The sequence below is a fragment of the Patiria miniata genome, unplaced genomic scaffold (assembly GCF_015706575.1).
Source record: "Patiria miniata isolate m_02_andy unplaced genomic scaffold, ASM1570657v1 HiC_scaffold_24, whole genome shotgun sequence".
Classification (NCBI taxonomy): Eukaryota; Metazoa; Echinodermata; class Asteroidea; order Valvatida; family Asterinidae; genus Patiria; species Patiria miniata.
Window position 1 is genome coordinate 14512078 of NW_024037063.1, and position 25891 is coordinate 14537968.

General features: G+C 40.1%; 2 protein-coding genes across 2 annotated transcripts; both read right to left on the reverse strand.

Annotated features, from left to right (window-relative positions):
- Positions 1-13: 13 nt before the first annotated feature.
- On the reverse strand, positions 14-7243 carry LOC119732305. Its single transcript, XM_038205764.1, has 13 exons — positions 7104-7243; positions 6277-6451; positions 5528-5636; positions 5102-5257; positions 4404-4733; positions 3887-4033; positions 3540-3746; positions 2945-3091; positions 2603-2809; positions 1774-1994; positions 1489-1600; positions 312-820; positions 14-151 (listed from the first exon to the last, which is right to left on the reverse strand). The coding sequence occupies exons 1-13, from the start codon at positions 7241-7243 to the stop codon at positions 14-16; spliced, it is 2598 nt and encodes an 865-aa protein (XP_038061692.1).
- A 5068-nt stretch (positions 7244-12311) lies between these two features.
- Positions 12312-25399, reverse strand: LOC119732306. Its single transcript, XM_038205765.1, has 10 exons — positions 25123-25399; positions 24526-24672; positions 24187-24393; positions 23360-23580; positions 23069-23180; positions 20343-21950; positions 20031-20189; positions 18975-19877; positions 18606-18824; positions 12312-17969 (listed from the first exon to the last, which is right to left on the reverse strand). Exons 1-10 carry the CDS (start codon positions 25397-25399, stop codon positions 12724-12726), a joined length of 9099 nt encoding a protein of 3032 aa, XP_038061693.1. The 3' UTR covers positions 12312-12723.
- Positions 25400-25891: the final 492 nt, after the last annotated feature.

Here is a 25891-nt window from a genome sequence, read left to right on the forward strand (position 1 = left end):
GGTGCCTTATTTGCTACGGAGATGAGAGATTCCTCAGAGTTTTCTTCACCGCCAGGGCTTGTCCCTGCCTTAGCTTTAGTTTTTCCCTTTTCCATCCTCCTGGAATCATTGTCTTTCCTTGGCTGTTCCATTTTTTGTTCTCGAGTTTCCTCTGATGGGTGACCAGCACGTGTCTTAATAGCAGTTGAGGTGGAAGAATCCTCAGAGTTACCCGCGCTTTGTTCTCCGCCAACGCTTGTACTTCTGTTTGCAGCCTTTCTTTTTCTCTTTCGTCTTCTGCCCGAATTGTTGTCTTTCCATGGTTGTTTTACTTTATGCACTTGATTTTCCCCTGACAGGTTATCAGTGGGGGCATTAACTGCTGAGCAGATGAAAGATTCCTCGGAGTTATCCAGGTTTTTTTCACCGCCAAGGCTTGTCCCTGTCTTAGCTTTACTTTTCCCGCTTTGTATCCTACTGGATTTGTCGTCTTTCCTTGGATGTTCTAGTTTCTGTTTTTTCGTATCCACTGATGGGTGGCCAGCACGTGCCTTAAGAGAAGCTGAGGTGGAAGAATCCTCAGAGTTACCCGCGCTTTGTTCTCCGCAGAAGCTTGTCCTTCTTTTAGTAGCTTTTCTTTTCCCGTTTTGTATCCTTCTAGGAGCATCTTGCCTTGGCTGCTCTAGTTTCTGTTTTGTTTCCCCTGATGGGTGGCCAGCGGATGCCTTAACTGCGGAGGTGTTGTTACACGTGTCTTCGCCGCCACAGCTGGCTCTACTAGCCTTTCTATTTCCCTTTTGTCTCCTCCTTGAATCTTTGCTAGTTTTTTCTGTTGAATTCCCTGATATGGTTATAAACACAAGTATATCAAATTTATCAATTAGAAGAATAAGTAGAACGTCACAAAATGATTCTATTATCGTGGCCTTGTCGACCAACAGGAGGTTGAAAAATCATTTCGTAATTTTTCCGTTAATATCTTCACATCTGGAGGTAAATTTTGACTAAACCATCAAACTACCTTTACATTTACAGAGGTAACTCTTTTTAGGGCTAAATTGTACCTGCTGACTTCTGTTCAACAACTCCACGAATGTCTTGAAGCACTATACTCATAGCTCTAATTAAACTGTTAACACTCGACAAACAACCTTTTCATTAGCTCAACCAATGATCCCAGCTTGGGGTATCAAGGTTACCCTTTTTAAATCTCCACATATGCAATAAGACACTATACTCATAACTCTAAACACTTGAGAAACAACCTGTTCATTAGCTCAACCCATGAACTTTGAAACTTATGATTATTAACACATAATCCCTGAAGGCAATCTCATACTCTGTGCGAATGCAAATGCAAACTTGAACAAAAACTTGTGACATCATAAATAGTTTACATACTGCAAATCCGCAAGTCTTTAACAAATTTCAAATGTAGCGAATTACGCTGTGAACATTTCGTTTCGTGACGCAACTACATTTGCATCCGCACTTGGTCATAAACTTTACCTGCTGATTTCTGTTCATCATCGGCTCCGCCCATCAACCCAGACACTAAACGTAGCTCTATGTTGGTGTCTTGCTGAATTCCAAGTTCTTTCAGGGACATTCTACCCTTGAGCTAACATGTAGGGGGTGAAAAAAAATCTGTCAAGAAAACAACTCTTTCATGATGAAATACTGACAAAAGTGAAGATGTAGGAAGGTGTGATTGATTACTTACTGTAAAGAGGATTGAAAATAGGGAAATAAGAGAAATTTACTTGAAACAGATTTTACATAACTGTACCATACCTCATGGTTTTTCCTTGTATACAGACGTTGTTTCTTTGGTTCAATCCCCAATTTGTCTTGTAGTAATCCTTTCAATGCTGAGATAGTAGTGGACGGTTGTAGTTGCAGACATACAGGTGATCTCAAAGAACTAATCACAAACAGCTGGATTTGGGATTCTTTCTTCTCTTCACCAGATGGTTTCTTGTCAGCAATTGTTTGTTTCCTTGTCTTCTTTCTCCCTAAAGGTAAAATAAAACAAGAAGCATGTCGTTTTCTTTTACTTATTTGCACGATTTGGCTTCAAATGAAAATTTACTAAATAAAATATTCAATTGACCATCAAAGTTCACAAAGTTAACCATCTGTTGAGGACATAAATGAAGATCAGTATTTATGTGAATCAGAAGTGCTAGTAATTGAGGTGACAGTCCTTAAACAGAATATCAATTGATATTTCGTGAATGGGACACTTGCAATCACAAAAGGAATGGTTAAACATAATGACAATCAAACATTTTGATTGATCACTTCCTATTTGGTACGTGTCAATGGCGAGTACTAACAAAAAAGTCTTAACACATGCATTTTCATAGTCTTCATGGGGAAAATCATTCAAAAAATAGGATTGACTGCTGTATCAGCTGCTACATCAGATTTGAATAGATGTATAAGACACCTGCACTATTAAGCAGGAGGTCGTGGGTTCCAGTCCAACGAGTGACCTTGTGAACTTTGTTTGTTTGGTTTTTTTTTAGGGGGGAGCAGCTTTTGGACAGCATTAAGTATACAATACTTGTGAAAATATATCAGTGAATGGCAAATTCCATTATTGGAACAGAAAATTTACCTTTTGATTGGTTGTTTGTCTTAGCAGTGGTCTTGGCTGATGAGGAGACGGTGGAATTCCTTGAGTTGACCAACTTATCTTCAGCTTGATCACCTTTGCTTGTTTTATCGATGGCTTCTTCTTTGGATGAGGATTTCTTGGCAATATTTCGGCCTTTCTTTCTCTTGCCTGAATTGTTCTCAGTCTTGCCTCTTCTGTGTACTTTCCCTGCAGGTAAACAAACATATAAAAGGGCTGTAGCTATATTCTTCGGCAAGCGAAAAGGCATACCTGCATTCAGATCGTCTTTGATTTCGACAAAAAGCTAAACGCAAAAATCTACATCAAAATACCGAGATTTACCAGGTTTTCTTGTCAAGGTGTAAGACTCCCCAAAGGCATTTGAAGGATCCCGCTTTTCGTCATCTGAGGAAGTTTGTTTTTCAGCCTCATGAAATAAGAGTCTTTGTCTCGCCTTCCCGTGTCGTCGTCTTCTCGTCCTCTTTCTCCCTATAAAAAAAAGTAATGTTTATCAGCTACCGGGTTAACAATTCAAGAATTGACATGCAAAGTTGCTTTGCCATTGCGCCAGCCTTACGTGCATGTAGCTATCTGACTGACTCAGATTGACTGACTCTGACCTATGAGCCAGGCATTACTAAACCATAACGCCAATGAAAGGGCTACAGCTGGCCCATTGAAAATTCTTATAAGGGACTCTCGCAATCGTAAAATGAGTGGTTAAAACATAATGACAACCATACAGTTTGATTGATCACTTCCCATTTGGTTGTATACATCAGATTTAAACTGATGTAAGGCACCTGCACTAGAAAGCAGGAGGTCATTGGTTCGAGTCCCACCTGAGTGAGATGGTGAATACTTATTGTTGCAAGTTCTCAAACAGCATATAGTATGCCATTGCATGGCAAAACCCATTATTAAATAGAGAATTTACCTTTTGGTTGGTTGTTTCTCTTAGCAGTGGTCTTGGCTGATGAGGAGGCGGTGGAATCCCTTGAGTTGACTAACTTATTTTCAGCTTGATCACCTTTGCTTGTTTTATCGATGGCTTCTTCTTCGGATGAGGATTTCATGGCAGCTTTTTTGCCTTTTCTTGTCTTTCCTGATTTGTTTTTGGTCTTGACTCTACTTCGTATTTTCCCTGTAGGTAAACACAAATATAAAAGGACTGTTGCAGCTGTTGCGTCTTCTTAAGCAAACAAAAAGGCTTACCTTCATTCACAACAGCTTTGATTGTGATCCCTAAAAAGTAAGAAAGTACATCACAATACTGAGATTTACCAGGTTTTCCTGCTGAGGTGTCAGACTTCCCCAAGTCATTCAAGTGATCTTGCTTTTCATCATCTGAGGTAGTTTGTCTTTCAGCTTCATCTAATAACGGGTTTCGTCTCGCTTTCCCTTGTCGTCGTCTTCTTGTCCTCTTTCTCCCTGTAAGAACAAAAGTAATATTTATCAGCAACCAAATTAACAAGTCCATTTTTATTGGTCCCAGTGCGCCAGCCTAGAGTCCTCTTAAAATGTGTACCTATCTGACTGACTGACATATCGACACTTGTGAGCCAGGCAGTGCAATGGGCTAAATCTGGCCCATTGTGTAGACCACATGCATAAAAAGACTTCCGATACATAGCTATTATAAATCAATTGAATATAACTGTTTTCGTCTTGTACCTGCTTTAATTGGCTTGTCTTTTTTTTCCTTCAAAATAATGCTCAAAGAGTGCAGACAAAGTAGTACACGCCTGAAGATTAAGCATAGATTTCAGTGTGTATAATCAAAATCCTAGCTAGGTTTTACCAAGTTTTGCTGCTGAAGTTGAAGAATTCCCATAGTCATTGGAATGTTCTTGTTCTGCGACAGCTGAGGATGGTGGTCTAATGGTGTCATCTTTAGATGAGGAGGTGACTTGAATCATGCGAGGAGACCAATTGCTCAGGATGACACGGATTGCGATCAGTGGGAGGCATAGAATCCACAGAAACAGGTCGAGTTTGTCGAAATTTGTAGCTGAGCCACCAGCAATTGAAGAGTTATCTTGATCTAGGGTGGTTGATATTTTGCCTTCTTCACATGATGGTTCCTGTTCGACATGATTTGGTCTTCGTCGTCTACTCCTCTTCTTTCCCTCTAAAAAAGTAAGTATCCTGGATCAATTTAAATAACATTTTTTTATATTTTTTTGGTAACCGAAGTGTGAGAATTGCAAGTCTTTGGTGTTGTAGGATTTGAGTCCAGGACTCACACTTGGGTCCATCTCAGGTTGCAATTTCAGTGACTATGACTTGACTCGAGTCATATTCGCAAAAGATTTGGAATGAGACTTGATTATCATTAATTGAATTTATTCATCAATTTGTATGAATTTGACTCAATTGAACTTGAATTCACAAGTGAATTGAATAACTCGGACTGGAACCACTCGAGTCAAGACTCAGACTTTGACTCGAGTCCAATGTCTTTACTACAATACTGGTACCAAATGAGTAGAATTGTACCTGTTGGTTGGTCGCTTGTGGTTTTAGGGGAATTCCCCGAATCGTTGGTTGACCTCACTTGAAATTCCTCATCAGAGTCACTTTGCCTAATCATTTCCTCTGTAGATGTAAATTTCTTCCCAGATTTCTTTTTCCTTCTTTTTGTCTTCTTTCTCTCTAGAATATTACAAGGTCATGAGGCAGCAAGTTAATCAGCGCTACTAAATCATGCAGAACATGCAAGTTTATGTTTGTGAAGATATCGGTGGCTCCCTAGTACACTTTGTACGAGAGAAAGAATCCTTTTACTGTCGAAGATGTATTAACTTCTCCATCCAGAGGATGAGGCCCTAAATTCCCCCTTAAAAATTGTTACACCACTCTGCCCCAACCCCTGACGACAAAGCCTGCACTTCCCTCCCCTCACCTCTATATCTAAACCCCTACCTGCTGTTTTCTGTTTGTCATCTCCTCCCATCAACCCAGACACTAGACGCAACTCTATGTTGGTGTCTTGCTCAATTCCATAATTCGCTAGGGAGAGGTCATCACGGAGCTGTAAACAACAAATAAAAACTTGGTTAAGGCTTAAATTAATAAATGTAAGACTTGAAACAAATTTCTATCATGCCTTTTCAACCGAAGGGAGACATAAAAATGTGTAATTGGGTATTGCCAAAGGATCCAGAACACAATTTTTTTTGGGGGGGGGCAAAAAAAATTGGTTCATTTTTGGATTCTAGATGCTCTGTGGTGCGATCTGAGGCATATTCTGACCACTTTAACCAATTCTTTTTTGAGGAAAAAAAGGTGGTGTACTCATTGCCTGCCTTATTGCGATGTCACATTAAAAAAAAAAATGGTTTCGGTTGGGGGGGGGGCATGGCCCCCTTTGGCCCCCCCCTCCCGGATCCGCCCTTGGGTATTGCATCTTTATCAGTGTCTAGACCCAACAAGACAATCACAAGACCTCCAGTCTCAATTCAAGTCACAAACTATTCAAACGAATTGCAACAAAGGCATTTCTTTGTTATTGTTCGTGCCGTGTTACTTGTGGCTGGTCTTGTGATTGGTCTGCAATTGGTTTTGTGGCTGGTCTTGTGATGGTCTCGACTACAACACTGATCTTCACAGGTGAAGATCCAATCGTCCATGACTTTCGATGTTACATTAACATGTATATCATCATTATTTACCTCATGGTTTTTCCTTGTTAACAGATGTTGTTTCTCTGGTTCAATCCCCACTTTGTCTTGTAGTAATCCTTTCAATGCTGAGATAGTAGTGGACGGATGTAGTTGCAGACAGACTGGTGATGTCAAAGAACTATTCACAAACAGCTGAATCTGTCGTTTCTGGCAGGGTTTGGAACTATAGGGGAAGAAATTAAAAATATCGCAAGTTTGAAAAACAATTGCCTCTGAGGAAGTCCTTGCTAAGAATGGAATATCGGGTCACTCAAGTTGTTTTAAAGATTGAAAAAATAAAGCCCTGAAACCATAGAATAATTATTGCTTTAAGGATTAATCCACTTACACATGTACTAGATTATATCACTCTGTATTTATTTCCTGAAGAATCATAAAACCACTTTGGCAGTAACAGGTGGTACAGGGATGGGTGAAGTATAGAGTACAGTAAATGTATAAATAAAATCTGACAATTTTAAGCAACAGAATGAAAAGGGCAGGACCTTGACTTGTGTAATTCGAAACAGTTTGAAGAAGACTGCCACATTATTTTGCCCGAAACTGCTTCACAAACTTTAAAGATCTTTGCATTCTTTCGATTGCCTTAAAAGGGCCATCAAAAAGATACTTTTCACCTTAAAGCATAAGTAAAATGTTGTATTCCAACTTTTAAATATTCAATGGTTCTATCAAAAAATAAAACAATGAAATACAATTCAACCTTAAGTAATCAATCTAAATACAAGCTTTCTTTCACCATTCGCAAACACGCATGTTTTTCAAATTCACAAACTGTTATAAAAACAAGACTTTACACTGCTTGTCAACTTTACCTGCATTCCTGATTCTCTTTGGAAGTACTTGAAATGACACCCTTGGGTGGAATGGATTCTTGACAGGACCTGGCAGCTAACAGTACTGACTGGAAAGCCTCTTTCTTGGACTTGCGGACTTTCTTCTTTCTCGTGACCATCTTGGCCAGCGAGTGATCATTGATGTGCCGGGCAGCTCTCTTGGCATCCTCCAAGTCAGAAAGGGTCCTCAAAGGTTGCAACCAAAAATCCCCCTGGATATTGATAAAGTTATTACAAATTTGAAATTCAAGGATACTCATAACTGTTTCATGATTTGTCAAATAAAACAGGAGGCCTTTAAGAAAATGCACCTCTATCGGAGGAACACACTACCACATCTAATATTTGAGAATGGGTGTGATAGCAAACAAGAGGCATCAAATATGTAACCCCCTCCCTCCCCTCCCCTCGCCACGCCCCTCTCCAACTCCCACCCAAATCCACGAATTATACATTTCCATACAAATGCTGACAATACAATCGTTTTAAAAAATAATTCTAGGTGTTAACTGAAAGGAAAAAAGAAAAACTGTTTATGTAAATGAGGCAAACCAGAACTAACTTTTAACTGTAGGCTTAAAACTTAAACTTAACAGACGTTAGTGAATAGTGATGGCTCAGTTGAGTTATTTTAAGCGTGGAAATAGGATCGAAAGCAATTATGTCCGTTCTTTAAATGCCATAGGGAGCACGACAAAGACCAATAGTACTTAGTTTATAAGGAAATATTCACAATTCTTACCATTTTTCTGTCTTTACGCCCAGATTCGTAACCCGATCCTGTAAATGAAGGAAGCGTCGCAATTTTAACTGGTGCGGAAACTCCCCTTTGCTTATGCGCGCGCAGTGTCGCGTGACGATGGTGTCACTGATTATTATCACGTAGACGGTCCAAAAGGCGTATTAACAAGGTTAATAATTATTCAAGGTCATGATCTTCTATGAAACAATATTTACCGAACAAACAAATTAGAAGTAAGGACTTTAGGTCTGTTATTATTTTGTTATTGGACCCCGTGAATATTAAATGTACACAAAACAAGCTCCCTATAAATTTCCAGCTTGCAAGTCAATCGAAAAGTACGGTAGTAATTCATACTCCCAAAATATAATGACACACAAAGACGGGCATATGCTTGAATTTCTTGTCGGTCAAGATCGAGTCCTTATACTCCTTAGAAGTCACCCACAATGCCAATCTCAAGTCAAGCTGCTCCAATAACTATAACAATACTCCTTTGTCATTGTTCATCTCCTGTTGATTCTAACATTACTTCTGGTAGTCTCGACTGCATCTTATCTTACTTCAAACCCCCTAATATCAAAGGTATTGTTACATTTGTGGAATTAACAGACTCAAACCTACACCCAACGTACTTTATTAAAAAAACAATCTTCATTTTTATTGACCACAGTGATTTGATATTAATAGCAGTACAAGTCAGCATGTACCAAAACAATAATACACAGTTCAGATACCATACTTTTAGAAATAAGGAGTCTCTAAGTCCTTTTTTATATCTTGCTCATAAGAAAATGATGGAATTAGTAAAACAAATTCTTTCTCACAAAATAAACAATTGACAAAAAGGATAACACTGATTTGATAGATCATCAAGTAATTTTATGTGGACCTGTTACATGTTGGTTTCCACTAAGTTCATTTGACAAACTACCAACTTAAAACAAACAAAAGCACAATGCAAAAAATAACCTGTTTAAAATGTGTGTTTTTTTACCACGAATAACTATCGGTATTGTTGGTTGCATAAAGTTGTACCAAGAATAACTATATTTGCAAAGGATGCGACTATATAGTTCCTTATTTGACCAATTATTTCCTTTTCATGTGTATCTGCTCTGCACATAAAGAGCATCTTAATCATTGACAAAAGCTTCTGTTTTATATGATTTAGTACATTTTTTTACATTATGCTGTCCCTGATCTTCAAGAAAATTATATTTCTAACCTGTATGTTTTAATTTCTTTTAATATATATCATTATTTTCGTCTTTTTTTGACCCGGCCCTCTCGAAAATAAGGTTTTAATTTTAGGTTGCACAGTATCTCCAATGCCCAATGCTATTGTTGGGCCGAAAATAACTGAAAACAAAAAGATAAGCACTAATACCATTACTGAGCATTAGTGGAGGTTTTAATTTGATGTTTTATTCGAAAGTTAGTAGCTAAGTATGTTTAAAAAAAACCCAGTATTTGAAAAAAAACACATTGTCTTAAAACTTGAAACAAACACTATAAAAATACTTAAAAACAGTACATCTTCAAAAGCAGTGTCTTTAGAAGGTACATGTTCATGAAGGATTGCGAAAAAACAAGGCAATTATCTTATCGATAGTTTCCTTGCCATAAGTTCCATTGAAATCAGGATATTCCTTCCAATAAAGAGAGTGATATATCTTTCTCAAGAAAAAAAAAGGTTAAAAACGAAGAAATTAAACATAGTAATTGAAAATAGTACAATGTAATTGTTATCTCGTGCACATTTTCGCATTGGCATGTGCACTCATTATCAATGACGTCTGAGATAATCAATTTTAGATGACACAATAACTGTTCTACGAAGATTGCATAAAGTAGTACCAAAATTAGGTTTCAAATATCCACAAAATATTCCATGTCGGTACTGAATTGTATCGTTGCTTGTTAAGATTACAGTGTTTAACGGTTCCACCGACTTCTTTAAAATCACAGTTAATGGTAACGCGCCCGATGAGATACAAGGATGCATTCACTTCAATCCAATTTCTGAATAGTTTTTTTGTGCAATAATTGCATGAACCATTATATATTTAAGCAAGGGCGGATCCAGGGGGAGGGGGGGGGGGGGCAAAGGGGGCCATGGCTCCCCCAAACGAAACTGTTTTTTGTTGTTGATGTAACATCGCATTAAGGCAGGCAATGAGTACACCACCATCTTTTCCTCGAAAAACATTGGTTAAAGTGGTCAGAAATTGCCTCAGATCGCACCACAGAGCACCTAGAATCCAAATGTTTTTAGGGGCCCTTAAGCGGGCCCCGAACCCCACGCCGTAATTTTTTGACCCACTTTTTGGGGGGACCAAAATTTTTTTTGACCCCCCCCCCCAAAAAAATTGTGTTCTCGATCCGCCCTTGTATTTAAGTGAGATTTGAGGCTTTGCATAGTGGAGAAACTAATGAATGAAAGATTTGCGGAAACAACATGTGCAAATGATGTAAAGTTTGTAATTTCTTAGAGTTTAGGCACTCTCCTGAAGACGGTCAGAGCATACTGACCGGAACGTCGAGTTTATACCTCTGGTTCGTTTCAGAACCATTCTTATAGTTGAGAAATTATTCGCACATGGTTTTTCCGCAAATCTTTCATTCATTAGTTTTTCCACCATGCAAAGCCTCAAAACTTACTTATCTTCGCTCTACGGGGAGCTGGTAACCGACCAGGTTATGTTATTTGAACGGACGTCAATTCGGCTTTCTAAACTCATCAACGACTTAACCTGCTGGTCTGCGTACCGCGATCCCATACGCAACAACTGGTCGGATGACATTCAGCATTCTCCGGTGAGCTAGCTTGACCTCATTCGAGAACGCATCTCCTTCACCAGACTACAAATAGCCATCCTGGACCAGCAGACGTCGTCCCACTCTTCACCAACTAGCTAAGAAAAGACTAGAACATGATACTACACTTGGCGAACGCACAGACCTGTCCCCTAATAAAATTCATGATCCGTTACTAACATGAATTTCTTCCAGTTGTTTTCAGTGGCAAGGCAGGTTCTATGGGCAAACGGCTGAGACCGCCATGGGATCTCCTTTATCCCCGGTCCTAGCCGACATCTTCATGGAGGATTTCGAGTCTTCCTCCCTAGTCACAGCGGATCTTCGGTCAAGTCTGTGGTTAGGCTACGTTGATGACACCTTCGTAGTGTGGCCCCAATACTACTAAATTTGTAACAGAATGCATGTGAAAAATTAATATTGGGAAATATATCTTGAACCTAGTCCAAAAACGGAACATTTTTTTGGGAACTTTTTTTAAATCCCTCCTTTTCGGCAATATTTTATGACGGATTCGTGCCTGCACATATCACAATCAAATCTGAATTGTGTCAAAGGGAAAACATCTTTAGTAATGGTCTAGAACACCAAACAAATTTGATGACCAGGGATAAATTGAACTCACCGAAACTGCATTTGGACTAACTCTACTAGGGAAAGATGTTGGGGGGGGGGGGCAGTTGAACCTAAAGATGTTAAGCTCGACGTTTTCTGTTCTGGAAGAGAAATGGTTTGGAAATAATCAAACTTACTAAATATTATGTCATTTATTATGGAAAAAAAAATAAGAACAAATACAGAAAAGAAACCACTCAGATGACTTTTATGCATTATTTATTGGACAAAATAACACAGGTAGAAACGCATACAATGAAAAGTAAGCGAATTGTAGAAAAAAACTTTAAACGGGACACCAATTAATTAATATTGTTGTATGATACATCAATATTAATTCATTGGTGTCCCATTTATTTTAAAACTTTGCTAACCATCAAACCATCTTATCCGGACGCAGTTTGCTTTAGCATCTCATAAAAAGGAACTTTTAAGTAGATATGAAACGAAGGATTTCCATCAAAATACATGTAATCCAGGATTTAGAACAAAATACATAATGTTATGTTATTTCGGTAGCAAACCTCTTGAGTGAGTTTGTGAGGTTCTTTGTGAGGCTCTCAAAAGAATCTCACAAACCCACAAAAGAGATTGGTCACGTGGTGCTACCGCAAAATGTCATCGTATTGCTATCTTCACCATGCAAACCTTCAAATCTTATATATTTGGTTTCATTGTTTTGTAATATACAGATAAACCAATACTTACAAAACTATAACATTTGTTCTTAATTGTTCTCTTCTACTCAATTGAAATCCCGAGATATAATCAAACACAATCATCATTATTTGGATCCTAAACGTTTTTTCAGGTTTTTTTGTTTTAAAAGTTCCCATATTTACAAAACATCCATTCACAGTCAAGGCATATTTAAACAGGTCAATTTACTTAATTTAAACTGCAAAATGGTAAAATGCTTTAATTTGGGTTGCATAGCATCTTCAATGCAGAAAACATTATCGTGGGGCCGAATAAAACAAAACGAAAAGCAATAATAATGTTACTAAACATTAGTGGAAACTTAAGATGTTTCATTCATACGTTAAAAACTTAGTATGCTACACAGAAACCAGCATTTGAGGAAACTATTGTGAAACTCGAAATAAAGGTTTAAAGAACACCAGTACATCTTCAAAAGCAGGGCCTTTAGAAGGCAAATCCTAAATGAATAAGAAAAACGGACAAACAATATCTCCTTCTTTTGAAAATCCCTTCCCCTCGTCCTTTAAGCCCCATTATGTTTACTTAGCTCTGTTTGTGCCCTCTTGTATGATAACATTTGATGTAGCTGCGTATTAATTAACGGACTGCACTCGGACTCGGACTAGGAGGTCTAGGACTCGGATTTTCCGACTCGAACTCAGAATCCGAGCTCGGTTTCGGACTCGTACTCGAATTCGGACCCGCACGTGGTGGACTAGACTACAGAAATTCACAGCTTAATGATGCACCGATGCGTTCCAAGTCTGCATCACTCAATGAATCATACTCCAAGTGCAGCTTTTTCAGTTTTTTCAGGCACTTTAAGTCAGAAAATGCATCCGAGTCAGCCAGGATTTGATATCCAGATAGATCCAGTTCAACCAGTTTGTCACTTAGTGATGCAGCGATGAGTTCAATGTCTGCTTCACTCAACCAACACATGTTTAAGACCAGCTTTGTCAGTTGTTTCAGGCACTTTAGATGAGACCATGCACTTGTACCGGCCAGGGATACATTTCCAGACAGATCCAGTTCAACCAGAGTTGGTATGTCAGCGATGAGTTCAATGTCTGCATCACTCAATGAGCACCACCCTAAGACCAGCTTTTTGAGTTGTTTCAGACACTTTAGGTGAGACCATGCACCCGAGCCAGCCAGCATTACATTTACAGACAGATCCAGTTCAACCACAGTTGATATGTCACTAAGTGATGCAGCGATGGGTCCAATGTCTGCATCACTCAACCGACAATCACTTAAGACCAGCTTTTTCAGTTGTTTCAGGCACTTTAGGTGAGACCATGCACCCGAGCCCGCCAGGGATTCATTTCCAGACAGATCAAGTTCAACCAGAGTTTGTATGTCACCAAGTGATGCAGCAATGTGTTTAATATCTTCATCTATTAATGAACTGCTGCTTATGCGGAATCGCTTCAGATGTTCCAATACCTGCAATGCAGGTGACCATTCAGCTGCTTTGCCACCAAAGTTTTTAATATATTCAATTGTCACGTCAACCAAGTCACGTCTACATCCTATTGCTCTTACAATATTTGCCACATGAGGACCTCGAAATTTACTTGACGAGAGATGCAGTCGTATGCCAATACCTATTTTACACGGAACTACTTCAAACCATAATAAATCATTAAATCCATTAAAACAACTAATTAGACGGCAATACCCAAGCTTTGGCAAACAGCCAAATACAGTAGCAATACTTATCACACCCTCCACTTCTAAGCCACAGTCATCTAGTGTCAGTGTCTCCAGTTGTGTCAGCTGCTTTAACTTGGATAATGACACACCTGAGCCAGCCAGGGGATTCCGATACACATGCAAATGAACCAGACTGGTACTCAGTGATGCAGCAATATGTTCAATGTCTGTGCCTCTCAATGAGCAGTTTTCAAAGTGTAATCGTTCCAGACATTTCAGTTCTTGTAATGCAGGTGACCACTCAGCTGCTGTACCGCCAAGTCCTTGAACACGCACAATGTACACTTCGACTATGTCACTCCTGCTACCTATGGCCTGCACAATATCTGCTACGTCAGTACCAGTGGATGTCTGATTCAAGAGTTTTACCTCTAAACCTGCATCACATGGTGAGACTTGAAACACATTATCAACAGTACAATGGATAAGCTTCTGCAAACAGCCAACTACAGCACCAATACATATCACATCCTCCACTTCTAAGCCACAGTCATCTAGTGTCAGTATCTTCAGTTCTGTCAGCTGTTTTAACTTGGACAATGATACACCTGAGCCAGCCAGGGGATTCCCAGACACATGCAAACGAACCAGATTGGTACTCAGTGATGCAGCAATGTGTTCAATGTCTTTGCCTCTCAATGAGCAGCTTTTAAAGTCTATTCGTTCCAGACATTTCAGTTCTTGTAATGCAGGTGACCACTCAGCTGCTGTACCGCCAAGTCCTTGAACACGAACAATGTACACTTCGACTATGTCACTCCTGCTACCCATGGCCTGCACAATATCTGCTACGTCAGCACCAGTGAATGTCTGACCCAAGAGTTCTACCTTCAAACCTGTACCACATGGTGAGACTCCAAAAACATGATCAATAGTACAATGGATAAGCCTCGGCAAACAGCCAACTACAGTAGCAATACTTATCACATCCTCCACCTCTAAGCCACAGTCATCTAGTGTCAGTATCTTCAGTTGTGTCAGCTGCTTTAACTTGGACAATGACACACCTGAGCCGGCAAGGGGATTCCGAGACACATGCATATGAACCAGATTGGCACTCAGTGATGCAGCAATGTGTTCAATGTCTTTGCCTCTCAATGAGCAGTTTTTAAAGTCTAATCGTTCCAGACATTTCAGTTCTTGTAATGCAGGTGACCACTCAGCTGCTGTACCGCCAAGTCCTTGAATACAAGCAATGGCCACTTCGACTATGTCACTCCTGCTACCCATGGCCTGCACAATATCTGCTACGTCAGTACTAGTGAATGTCTGACCCAAGAGTTCTACCTTCAAACCTGTACCACATGGTGAGACTCCAAAAACATGATCAATAGTACAATGGATAAGCCTCGGCAAACAGCCAACTACAGCAGCAATACATATCACATCCTCCACTTCTAAGCCACAGTCATATAGTTTCAGTATCTTCAGTTGTGTCAGCTGCTTTAACTTGGACAATGACACACCTGAGCCAGCCAGGGGATTCCCAGACACATGCAAATGAACCAGATTGGTACTCAGTGATGCAGCAATGTGTTCAATGTCTTTGCCTCTCAATGAGCAGTTTTTAAAGTCTATTCGTTCCAGACATTTCAGTTCTTGTAATGCAGGTGACCACTCAGCTGCTGTACCGCCAAGTCCTTGAACATGAACAATGTACACATTGACTATGTCACTCCTGCTACCTATGGCCTGCACAATATCTGCTACGTCAGTATCAGTGAATATCTGATTCAAGAGTTGTACCTTCAAACCTGTATCACATGTTGAGACTTGAAACACATCATCAACAGTACAATGGATAAGCTTTGGTAAACAGCCGACTAGAAAAGCAATCCATTTCACATCCTCTACGTTTAGAACACAATGATCTATGATCAGCTTCTTAAGTTGTGTCAGCTGCAGTAACTTAGACAATGACACACCTGAACCAGCCAGGGGATTCCGTGACACATCCAATTTAACCAAATTGGTAGTGCTACTCAGTGATGCAACAATGTGTTCAATATCTGTACTTTTTAATGAGCAGTTGTTTAACTTTAAGTGTTCCAGACGTTTCAGTTCTCTTAATGCAGGTGCCCATACAGCTGCTGTACTACCAAGCCCTTTCGCACCTTCAACAACCACTTTAACTATGTCATTCCGGCTACCCACAGCCTTCACAATATCTGCCACGTCAGAACCAGAGAACATCGGATTCAAGAGTTCCATCTTCAAACCTGTACTACATGGTAATAATTGAAACACACCCTTGACAGTGCAGTGGACAAGCGTTGGCATACAGCCAACTAAGGCGGCAATTTGCTTTATGTCACCAGCCGTCAGACAACAGTCATCTAGCATTAATATCTGTAGATGTGTCTTCTTTATTAACTGCGGCATCCAAGAATGCAATGAACCATTTAAAGCTCCATTGTATGAAAGGTCCAGTTCAGACAACTTGTCAGCCTTGGCCAACGATGATGCAATGTCTGTCATACCGTTGTTGGTTAAAGAGCATCTCTGCATTCTAACAACAGAAATATTAGGCATGCTACTCATGGCCACTGCCAGGTCTTTACTACACTTTTCCAAGCTATGGTGACTGAACCGTAATTCCTCGACTTTGTCAAGGTACATATTGCCTGTGTACTTTGTTTGGTTAGCAACATGTTTGAGAAACCACACAAAGGAGTTCACATCATCACGGCTTTCGAGATAATCCGTGTTTATTATTTTAGTTATGACTGAATGTGTGAATGCCTCTGATAACAAATTTTCTGCCTGACTCTCAAAGTAACAATTCAATCCCATGTTTAATGCTGTAGTTTTCATATACATGTACATACTCTCGGAATTGATCCTCTTTTGCAACATCTGCAAGACTTGAATAGTGCATGCCTCATTGTCACCACAACAAAAGCGAAGCAGATAGTGAAACCTCTTTATGTCATCAAGTTTATCAAGATGCTTTTGAAATTCATCAGTGTCTGATTTTTGTAAGCTTTGCAGGTAAACAGCAGTACAGAATTCCTGAATTGTTTTGTGGATAAATTGTATGTTGTTATGAGTTTCCAAACCTTTTAAGCCCCTTTGGCTTGTAAGGATGCCAGCCTTCAAAGCTATATCAAGCACGCTGTTGTCAAACTCTCTGTCTTGAAATGAAAGCCGCTGCACTGGAGAAATTAGGCCATAGAAAGCAACCTTTCCAATTGCAACAAGGATCTCTGGCATTTTCTCCTCCGGTATGCCTTTTCTCTTGAATATGTATCGAAGAGCCTTGCCATATAAGCGTGATATTGTGTCTGGTAGTGTGGAATCTTCTCTCCATAATAAACACATTAATAGAATCAACATTGGACTACGTGCTAAATCAAGTAGGACAGCAGATGATTGAATGCTTTGGAAAAGAGAGTCAGCATCACGAGGGCTTTTACTTTTAGAGAAAAACTTTCTTAAGTAATCTTGAACATCTTCCTCAGCGAACCCCAAAACCTGTACATGGGTAAAAGGTGTTTTAACCAGTGCGCTGCTGACCAATTTGTCAAAATGAGAGGTGCGGGTTGTTATAACCACATCAATGTCTGCTCCAACCTTTCGGTTTAGGATTTGCAGGATGGATCCAAATGATTTATTATCAAGTTTGGTGGTCATCAACTCATCAAAGCCATCCAGAAGAATAAGCACCTTTTTAGGATTCTTAAAAATAAAGGTGTTCAGGTGTTTTTTATGGATAATGTTTGGATCGATGAGCTGTTCAAATAGAGAGTCAAGGAGATCTGCAGTTTGTTCCAGTGCACTCATTCTCAGAACAAAAACAAGCTTATATTTTGCTAGAAGGCCAGATAAGCTACTTGCCCAGTCGTAAGCAATTTTCCCAATCAGGGTTGTTTTTCCCAGACCTGCCATTCCCTCATAAATTAGTCGGTTGATAACAAAACCTTCTTCGTTTTCCTCAAGAAAAGCATCCTCATACGTCACCTCCTTACCTTCATACCGCATCCTTATAGATTGTAACTTATCAGTGACTAATCTTAACTTGGTATATATATCCATTATATGCATCATGTCATCACCAACCCATGGAATCATTTGCACGTAACTGCCCGTGGTCTTGTATACCTTCTTGAGCGCCTCTTCACACAGATCTGCTGCAGCGTCTGCTGCTGCATCATTGGCTGGACTGGTACCTTGACTTGTTTGTACTGATGGGCTGCTTACCTCAGGTTGGCTGTGCTGTACGGGGCGCAGATCATTTTCCATTACTCCTGTTGAAAAAGTGAATCCACGCACAATGACTTTGTTGAATAGTTTTTAAACAATTTCCCAAAATATTTCAAACAGAAATATGGACCGGGGTTCACAAGATAATGAAATTTATCAAACTAGGGATCACGATAATCTGTAAACCACAACCCAACCCCTTTTGTGACACCAACCCCTTGCCCCCCCCCCCATCAATTAGTCAAATCCACATGTGATTATGCTGTATTATATGAGCTATTAATTTTGATTGTATACATGATCTGTTGTATTTTATTTAGTTATGTCCTTTGTCTTTTCAACGAAATTCTCTTGGCAATTTAAAACAAGAATTTACACATTTGTTGGGGGGGGGGGGGGGAGGTTCCTTGCCGTATGGAAATCATAAAGCTATATATAAAATTTTGTAGTAGACCACCAAATGTGGGAGGGGAGCCTGGCGAAGGGCATGTGTGTGTTTATACACTACTGTCTTTCAGATGACTGGCATTTATATCTTATACTATCTGCAGTATACAATCTATGTGATGTAAAAGTAAACCCAATGGCCAAAACTAGGACTGCTGTTTGTGGTAAATTTGATGAAAGGATGGCATCTTGATTTTGAATCTTTAAAAACACACGCACTAACACTATTTTACCTGAAGTAGCTCCCTGATGAACTGTCACATTCTGGTTGAATTCGTAATGGAATGTATGCCCAGATGACGATCCTAAAAACACTGGATTACAGCTGCCAGGGACATTGACATCCCCTGTTTGTACAGTTGGTTGAACGGAAACAGATGTATGATGAGTACACAGAGTAGATGGATGCTGCATTGCTGGCTGAACCGCTGAAGGTACTAGATCTCGAACCACTATAAAGGAAAGAAAAAGGTTGAACATAAGTCATTGAATAATAAATGAATCATCACATTTTAAAAACTAACCTCTCACAATCTATTTGTTGAGTAAATTACTCATGCGATCGTCAACCCTATAACCTTATATATATGTTTAATTATCACCTTGCAATTGTTCTGGAGACAATTTCTCATTGTGAAGTCGGTCAGGTTGAGGTTTTTCTTGTGCAGATGTCATCACCTCTTCTTGAGGGCGCTGTTCTGCTACTGTTGACTGTATATTTGGGTCGGGCCCGTAAAGATCATCATCCCGCTCCTGTCTCATTCTCTGATTCTCAGGCGACGTACTTTGTTGGGTGTTCTGTTTGCTGATTTCTGCCACTTTGTGCTTATCTTGCTGAGTTATTTGTGCGTGATGACTTGCTTGCTTCTGCTCAACTCCCTGGTTCTCATGTGTTGCTATCCCTTGATGAAAACTCTGCTCACGTCCGAGTTGGCCAGGTGATGCTGCTCTTACTTGCTGGAAGCCCTGCTCTCCGATCCATGACTCTGGCTGAGGTCCTTCTGTGTCAATAATCTGCTCCTGTTTTACTGCTTGTCTCTCAGGTACTGTTAGACCTTGTTGGCAGCTCTGTTCGATGGGTTCTTGTTTCGCCATTTGGCTTCTTGCTTCTTGCTTTTTGAATTGCGGAGGTCTGTCCAGACCATCATCTTGCTTGCATCTCAGTGATGGATGCTCAGGTGATGTTACTGTCTGTAGTTGTGAACTTTGAGGTCTATTTTTCAGATGTCTGTCTAGATCAGCTTTAAGTTTGTCTGGGTCATAATCCTCCTGGCCCACTCCTTGTGTTTCGGATGATATCTCTTGGTGATTGCCTGCTTCATTATGTTTTGGTGTCTGTTGTTCAAGTGCAGTTTTCTTTCCTTGCTGCAGGCTCAATTCCATCACACCTGTAACGTTCTGATCCTCTGGCTGGGGTCTATCAAGATCGAGGATCTGAGAATCTCCTCCATCGTCTGCTTGTTTTTTCTGAGCATTTTTCCGTTTTCTTTTTGGCCTTCTCCTTCCTGTATGTAAATAATAATCACTTGATTTTAAATAATCAGGTAAACAAATTTGGTTATTTCATGACCACTATATTTGACTCCAAATTCAGCCACTGTCCATTATAGAATTCACCTTTACTAACCACGCAAATTTACATGTGAGTTAGACTATACCTTTTGATCGGCTGCTTGCTGAGGCAGCGACTGTTGTTGAGGCAGGGGAACTTCCTGTGTCAACTTGCTGTATGTCACTTGCAACAGTCTTTTCCTGTGATTCTTCAGCTTCACTGCCAGCCGTCTCTTGTCTTTCTATCTTCTTTCTTGTCCCTGCAACTTAGGTATAAAAATAAAATTTGGAAACAGATCAAATTAAATAGCAGTTTGTAAACGATAAATACTCAATAAAAGATAATTTAGCTGACGCAACAAATTGCCATGTGTGAATCAATTACTGAAATTGTGTTCATGGTAGAGATTATTAATTACCATTCTTTGACGAGGTGCAAGCGTCAGTACGGACTTCTGTCGACGAGCAGGAATCCCCATGATCATTTTTTTTATGTTGCTTTGTATCACCCAGGCTCTTCATATTGGTGGTTTCTGCTTTCGATGGTGATTTGTTGGCAGCTTTTCTTTTTCCCTTTTGCACCCTCCCAATATCGTCTTTCCTTGGCTGTTCCCCCGAGGGGTGTCCAACGGCAGCAGTAGCTGCTGAGATGGAAGAATCCTCCGAGTTATCCACATTTTCTACATCACTACAACTTGTCCTTCTCTTGGAAGTTTTTCTGTTTCCCTTCTGTCTCGTTTCTGTCTCGTTGTCTTTCCTTGGCTGCTGTAGTCTTTGTTCTTGTGCTTCCTGTGATGGGTGGTCAGTAGGTGCCTTAACTGTTGAGGAGATGGGGGAACCCTCCGAGCTTTTCACGTTGTCTTCACCGCCAAGGCTTGTCCTTGTCTCAGCAGGTTTTGTTTTTCCCTTTTTTATCCTCAAAGAATCGTCTTTCCTTGGCTGTTCTTGTTTCTCCTCTTGTGTTTCCCCTGATGGCTGACCAACGGCTGCCTTAACTACTGAGGAGATTGTAGAATCCCCTGAGTTTTTCACGTTTTTTTCACAGCCAAGGCTTGTTTTTGTCTGAGCAGCTTTTCCTTTTCCCTTCTGTATCCTCAAAGAAGTTCTGTCTTTCCTTGGCTGTTCTGGTTTCTGTTGAACTTGTGTTTCCCCTGACTGTTGAACAGAGGATGCCTTAACTGCTGACGCGATGGAAGAATCCTCTGAGTTATCAGAATTTTCTTTAACCCCACTGCTTGTTCCTGTTTTGGTAGCTTTCCCTTTTTCCTTTTGTCTCCTCTCTGAATCATCGTCTTTCCTTGGCTGTTCCAGTTTTTGTTCTTGTGTTTCTTCTGACGGTTGACCAGCGGGAGTATTAACCGCTGAGCATATGGAACAGTCCTCCGAGTCATCCACGGTTACTTCACCGGTACGGCTTGTCCTTCTCTGGTTACCTTTTCTTTTTTCCTTTTGTTTCCTCGCTGAATCATTGTCTTTCCTTGGCTGATCTATTTTTTGTTCTTGTGTTTCCCCTGATGGGTCGCCAGCGGTTGCCTTAACAGCTGAGGAGATGGAAGAGTCCTCCGAGTCATCCCCATTTTCCTCACCACCAAGGTGTGTCCCTGTCTTGGGAGCTTTTCCTTTTTCCTTTTCTCTTCTCCTCGAATTGTCTTTCCTTGGCTGTTCTAGTTGTTGTCCCGGTGTTTCCCCTGATGGGTTGCAAGCGGTTGCCTTAACTGCTGAGGAGATGGAACAGTCCTCCGAGTAATCCACATTTTCCTCACTGTTAAGGTGTGTCCCTGTCTTAGGAGTTTTTCTCTTTGCCTTTTGTCTTCTCCTGGAAATGTCCTTCGTTGGCTGTTCTAGTTTCTCTTCTGGTGTTTCCCCTGATGGGTTACCAGCGGCTGCCTTAACTGCTGAGGAGATGGAAGAGTCCTTCGAGTTATCCACGCTTTCTTCATGGCCACGGCTTGTCCTTCTCTTGGTGGCTTTTCTTTTTCCTTTTTGTCTCCTCCCTGAATCATTGTCAGTCCTTTCTCGTGAATCACCTGAAGGTACGGTTATAAACACAGCTATATCAAAACTGGCTCACAAGAATCAGACAGTCAGATAGTTTATCAAAGAATGACAATGTCACAAGTAGGCGAGTATTCACCATTACCTTGTCTACTAGTACAAGGTTGGAGAATCACGTCTTTTTTTCTGTAAGAATCTTCCCTAAGAGAGATTTTCTAAGTGAATTCTGACTAACCCACAAACTAGCCGACTCTTTACGTCTACAGAGGTGACGCTTTAGCGACTAGATGTTACTTTTTACATCTACAGAGGTAACTCTTTTTAGGTCTAAACGGTACCTGATGACTTCTGTTCAACAACTACACACTTGACAAATAATGTCATCACTATGTCAACCTATGAACTTTGAAATTTGTTTAAAGGTATAGTCCATCATTTGTAATTTGTGCATTTTGTTCGTTTGAAGCAACAAAAGTGCTCAAAATCTAAAGAAGGGTACTGAACAACTAACCTGATGTAGTTTCAGCTCAGCTTCAGCTGTATATTCCGAGAAAAACAGCATTCTAGGATCTCAATTTCAAATCAAAAGTTGCTGAATCATGTTTTGAATTGGGCCTGAATTCAGCGTCCGAGACACGTTCTCATTGAGCCGATTGCAGCTACGCGATGTCGCGCACTGATCCGACGAATTATAGCAACTGCGCGCGTGTGTGCGTCGTGCCAATGAGAGCGCATGCTTCGCTGAATAACAAAATGAAGTACTAATTTAAATTTCCTACGGTGCGTCTTAAGAAGCACCGTAGGAAAGGCCTTCTTTCGTTGATTACTTCAAAATGACAGCTTGCCAGAAAGAATAATTTTACAGGGAGTTTAGTCCCCTACTATCTTTCAACCAAGTATGTTTTTCAACAATAATTACGCCAGTTACTTTTCGGATAGCTGCAAATGATGGACTGTAGCTTTAAACACATAAACCACCAAGGCCAGCTCATACTCTGTGCGAAAGCAAATGCAAACTTTAACAAGAACTTGTGACTGCAAATTCGCACATCTAGAAAAAGTTTCAAATTTAGCTAATTACGTTGTAAACATCTGGTGACGCAACTGAATTGGCATCCGCACTAGCTTAATCTATTTGTATAAACTTTACCTGCCGATTTCTGTTCATCATCAGCTCCGCCCATCAACCCAGACACTAAGCGTAGCTCTATGTTGGTGTCTTGCTGAATTCCAAGTTCTTTGAGCGACATTCTACCCTTGAGCTAACAGAGGGGGTTAAAAATAAAGCAAAACTCTGTCAAGATAACTACTATTTAATGATAAAATACTGGCATTAGTGAATATGTAGGCTGTTGTGATTGAATACTTACTGTTAAGAGGATTAAAAATAAGGAAATTGGAGAAATTTACTTAAAACAGATTTTACATAACTGTACCATACCTCATGGTTTTTCCTTGTATATAGACGTTGTTTCTTTGGTTCAATCCCCAGTTTGTCTTGTAGTAATCCTTTCAATGCTGAGATAGTAGTGGACGGATGTAGTTGCAGGCATACAGGTGATCTCAAAGAACTAATCACAAACAGCTGGATTTGGGATTCTTTTTTCTCTTCACCAGATGGTTTCTTATCAGCAATTGTTTGTTTCCTTGTCTTCTTTCTCCCTAAAGGTAAACAAAAACAAGAAGCATGTCGTTTTCTTTGACCTATTTGCACGATTTGGCTTCAAATGAAAATTTATTGAATAAAATATTCAATTGACCATCAAAGTTCTCAAAGTTAACCATCTGTTGAGGACATAACTGAAGATCAGTATTTATGTGAATCAGAAGTGCTAATAGTTGAGGTGACAGTCCTTAAACAGAATATCAATTGATATTTCGTGAATGGGACACTTGCAATCACAAAAGGAATGGTTAAACATAATGACAATCAAACATTTTGATTGATAACTTCCTATTTGGTTGTACATGACAATGAGTACTAACAAAATAGTTTTAACACATGCATATTTATAGTCTTCATGGGGAAAAATCATTTAAAAAATAGGATTGATTGCTGTATCAGCTGCTACATCAGATTTGACAGATGTATAAGACACCTGCACTATTAAGCAGGAGGTTGCGGGTTCGAGTCCCACGAGTGAGCTTGTGAATTTTGTTTGTTTGCTTGTTTTTAGGGGGGAGCAGCTTTTGGACAGCATTAAGTATACAATACTTGTGAAAATATATCAGTGAATGGCAACTCCATTATTGGAACAGAGAATTTACCTTTTGATTGGTTGTTTCTCTGAGCAGTGGTATTGGCTGATGAGGAGACGGTGGAATCCCTCGAGTTGACGAATTTATCTTCAGCTTGATCACCTTTGTTTGTTTTATTGATGGCTTCTTCTTCGGATGGGGATTTCTTGGCAAGTTTTTGGCCTTTTCTTGTCTTTCCTGATCTTTTCTTAGTCTTGCCTTTGCTTCGTATTTTCCCTGCAGGTAATGCAAATGTAAAAGGGCTGTAGCTGTTGCATCTTCTTCAGCATGCAAAAGGCAAACGTGCATTCACACAGGCTTTGATTTTGATAAAAACGTAAGAAAGTACATCAAAATACTGAGTTTTACCAGGTTTTCCTGATGAGGTATATGAATCCCCCAAGGCATCCGAAGGATCTCGCTTTACATCATCTGAGGTAGTTTGTCTGTCAGCTTCATCTAACACCGGTTTTTGTCTCGTCTTCCCGTGTCGTCGTCTTCTAGTCCTCATTCTCCCTGTAAAGTCATGTTTATCAGCAACGTGGTTTACGATTCAATAATTGACATGCAACGATATTTTTCAGTGGGCCAGCCTTACGTCCTTGTACCTATTTGACGGACTCACACTGACTGACTCTGACTTATGAGCCAAGCAGTGCTACACGCTAATGGAGTGGTTTAAACATAATGACAACAATACAGTTTGACTGACCACTTCCTATTTGGTTACATGTATGAATCAGAGTCTGCTTATTCAGGGTCTTCACAGAAAATAATTGCACTGACAGAATAGGATTGATTGCTGTACCAGCTGCTACATCAGATTTGAACTGATGTAAGACACCTGCACGAGTAAGCAAGAGTTTATCGATCCCAGCTTGTGAACATTTCTTTTTGCAAATTCGCAGACAACACTGTATAGTTTGTCAGTAAATAACAAAACTCATAATTGAATTGACAATTTACCTTTTGATTGGTTGTTTTTCTTAGCAGTGGTCTTGGCTGATGAGAAGGTAGAAGCCCTGGAGTTGACCAACTTATCTTCAGCTTGATTACCTTTGTTTGTTTTATCGATGGCTTCTTCTTTGGATGGGGAATTCCTGGCAACTTTTTGGGCTTTCCTTCTCTTGCCTGAGTTGTTCTTAGTCTTGCCTCTTCTTGGTATCTTCCCTGCAGGTAAACACACATATATAAGTGTTGTAGCTGTTGCGTTTTCTTCAGGAAGCAAACGGCAGACCTGCATTCAGACAGCCTTTGATTGTGATTAAAACAACTTTTAAATACCGAGATTTTACCAGGTTTGCCATCTGAGATGTAAGACTTCCCCAAGTCATCTGAGTGATCTTGCTTTTTATCATCTGAGGTAGGCTGTCTTTCAGCTTCATCTAATAACGGGTTTTGCCTCGCTTTCCCGTGTCGTCGTCTTCTTGTCCTCTTTCTCCCTGTAAGAAAAAGTCATGTTGATCAGTAGCATTGTTTATAATTCATGGACATGTAATGATTTTTTCCAGTGGGCCAGCCTTACGTCATTGTAGCTATCTGACGGACTCATACTGACTGACAATAATGAGCCAGCAAGTGCTACACCACAACGCCAATGAACGGGCTAAATCTGGCCCATATATAGACCGGGCAGGAAAAGACTTCTAGTAAACAGCCATCTTGTGAGCACTTCTGCTCAGCTTGGCCTGTCTTATTTCAAAGGAAGAAGTTAAAATTGCAGGCAAAGGAGTGC

What these genes read in the sequence shown, in the direction of transcription:
- LOC119732306 (XM_038205765.1), bottom strand. Translation starts at nt 25,399, where the DNA reads ATGCAGGTCTGCCGTTTGCTTCCTGAAGAAAACGCAACAGCTACAACA. An exon ending in GAAAAACAACCAATCAAAAG is followed by an intron (nt 24,673 to 25,122) that starts GTAAATTGTCAA and finishes ATGACTTTACAG; the next exon opens with GGAGAATGAGGACTAGAAGA. An exon ending in TTGCACCTCGTCAAAGAATG is followed by an intron (nt 20,190 to 20,342) that starts GTAATTAATAAT and finishes TTTATACCTAAG; the next exon opens with TTGCAGGGACAAGAAAGAAG.
- LOC119732305 (XM_038205764.1), bottom strand. Translation starts at nt 7,243, where the DNA reads ATGGTCACGAGAAAGAAGAAAGTCCGCAAGTCCAAGAAAGAGGCTTTC. An exon ending in ATACAAGGAAAAACCATGAG is followed by an intron (nt 1,601 to 1,773) that starts GTATGGTACAGT and finishes CCTACATGTTAG; the next exon opens with CTCAAGGGTAGAATGTCCCT. An exon ending in GGGAAAATCAAGTGCATAAA is followed by an intron (nt 152 to 311) that starts GTAAAACAACCA and finishes GTCACCCATCAG; the next exon opens with AGGAAACTCGAGAACAAAAA.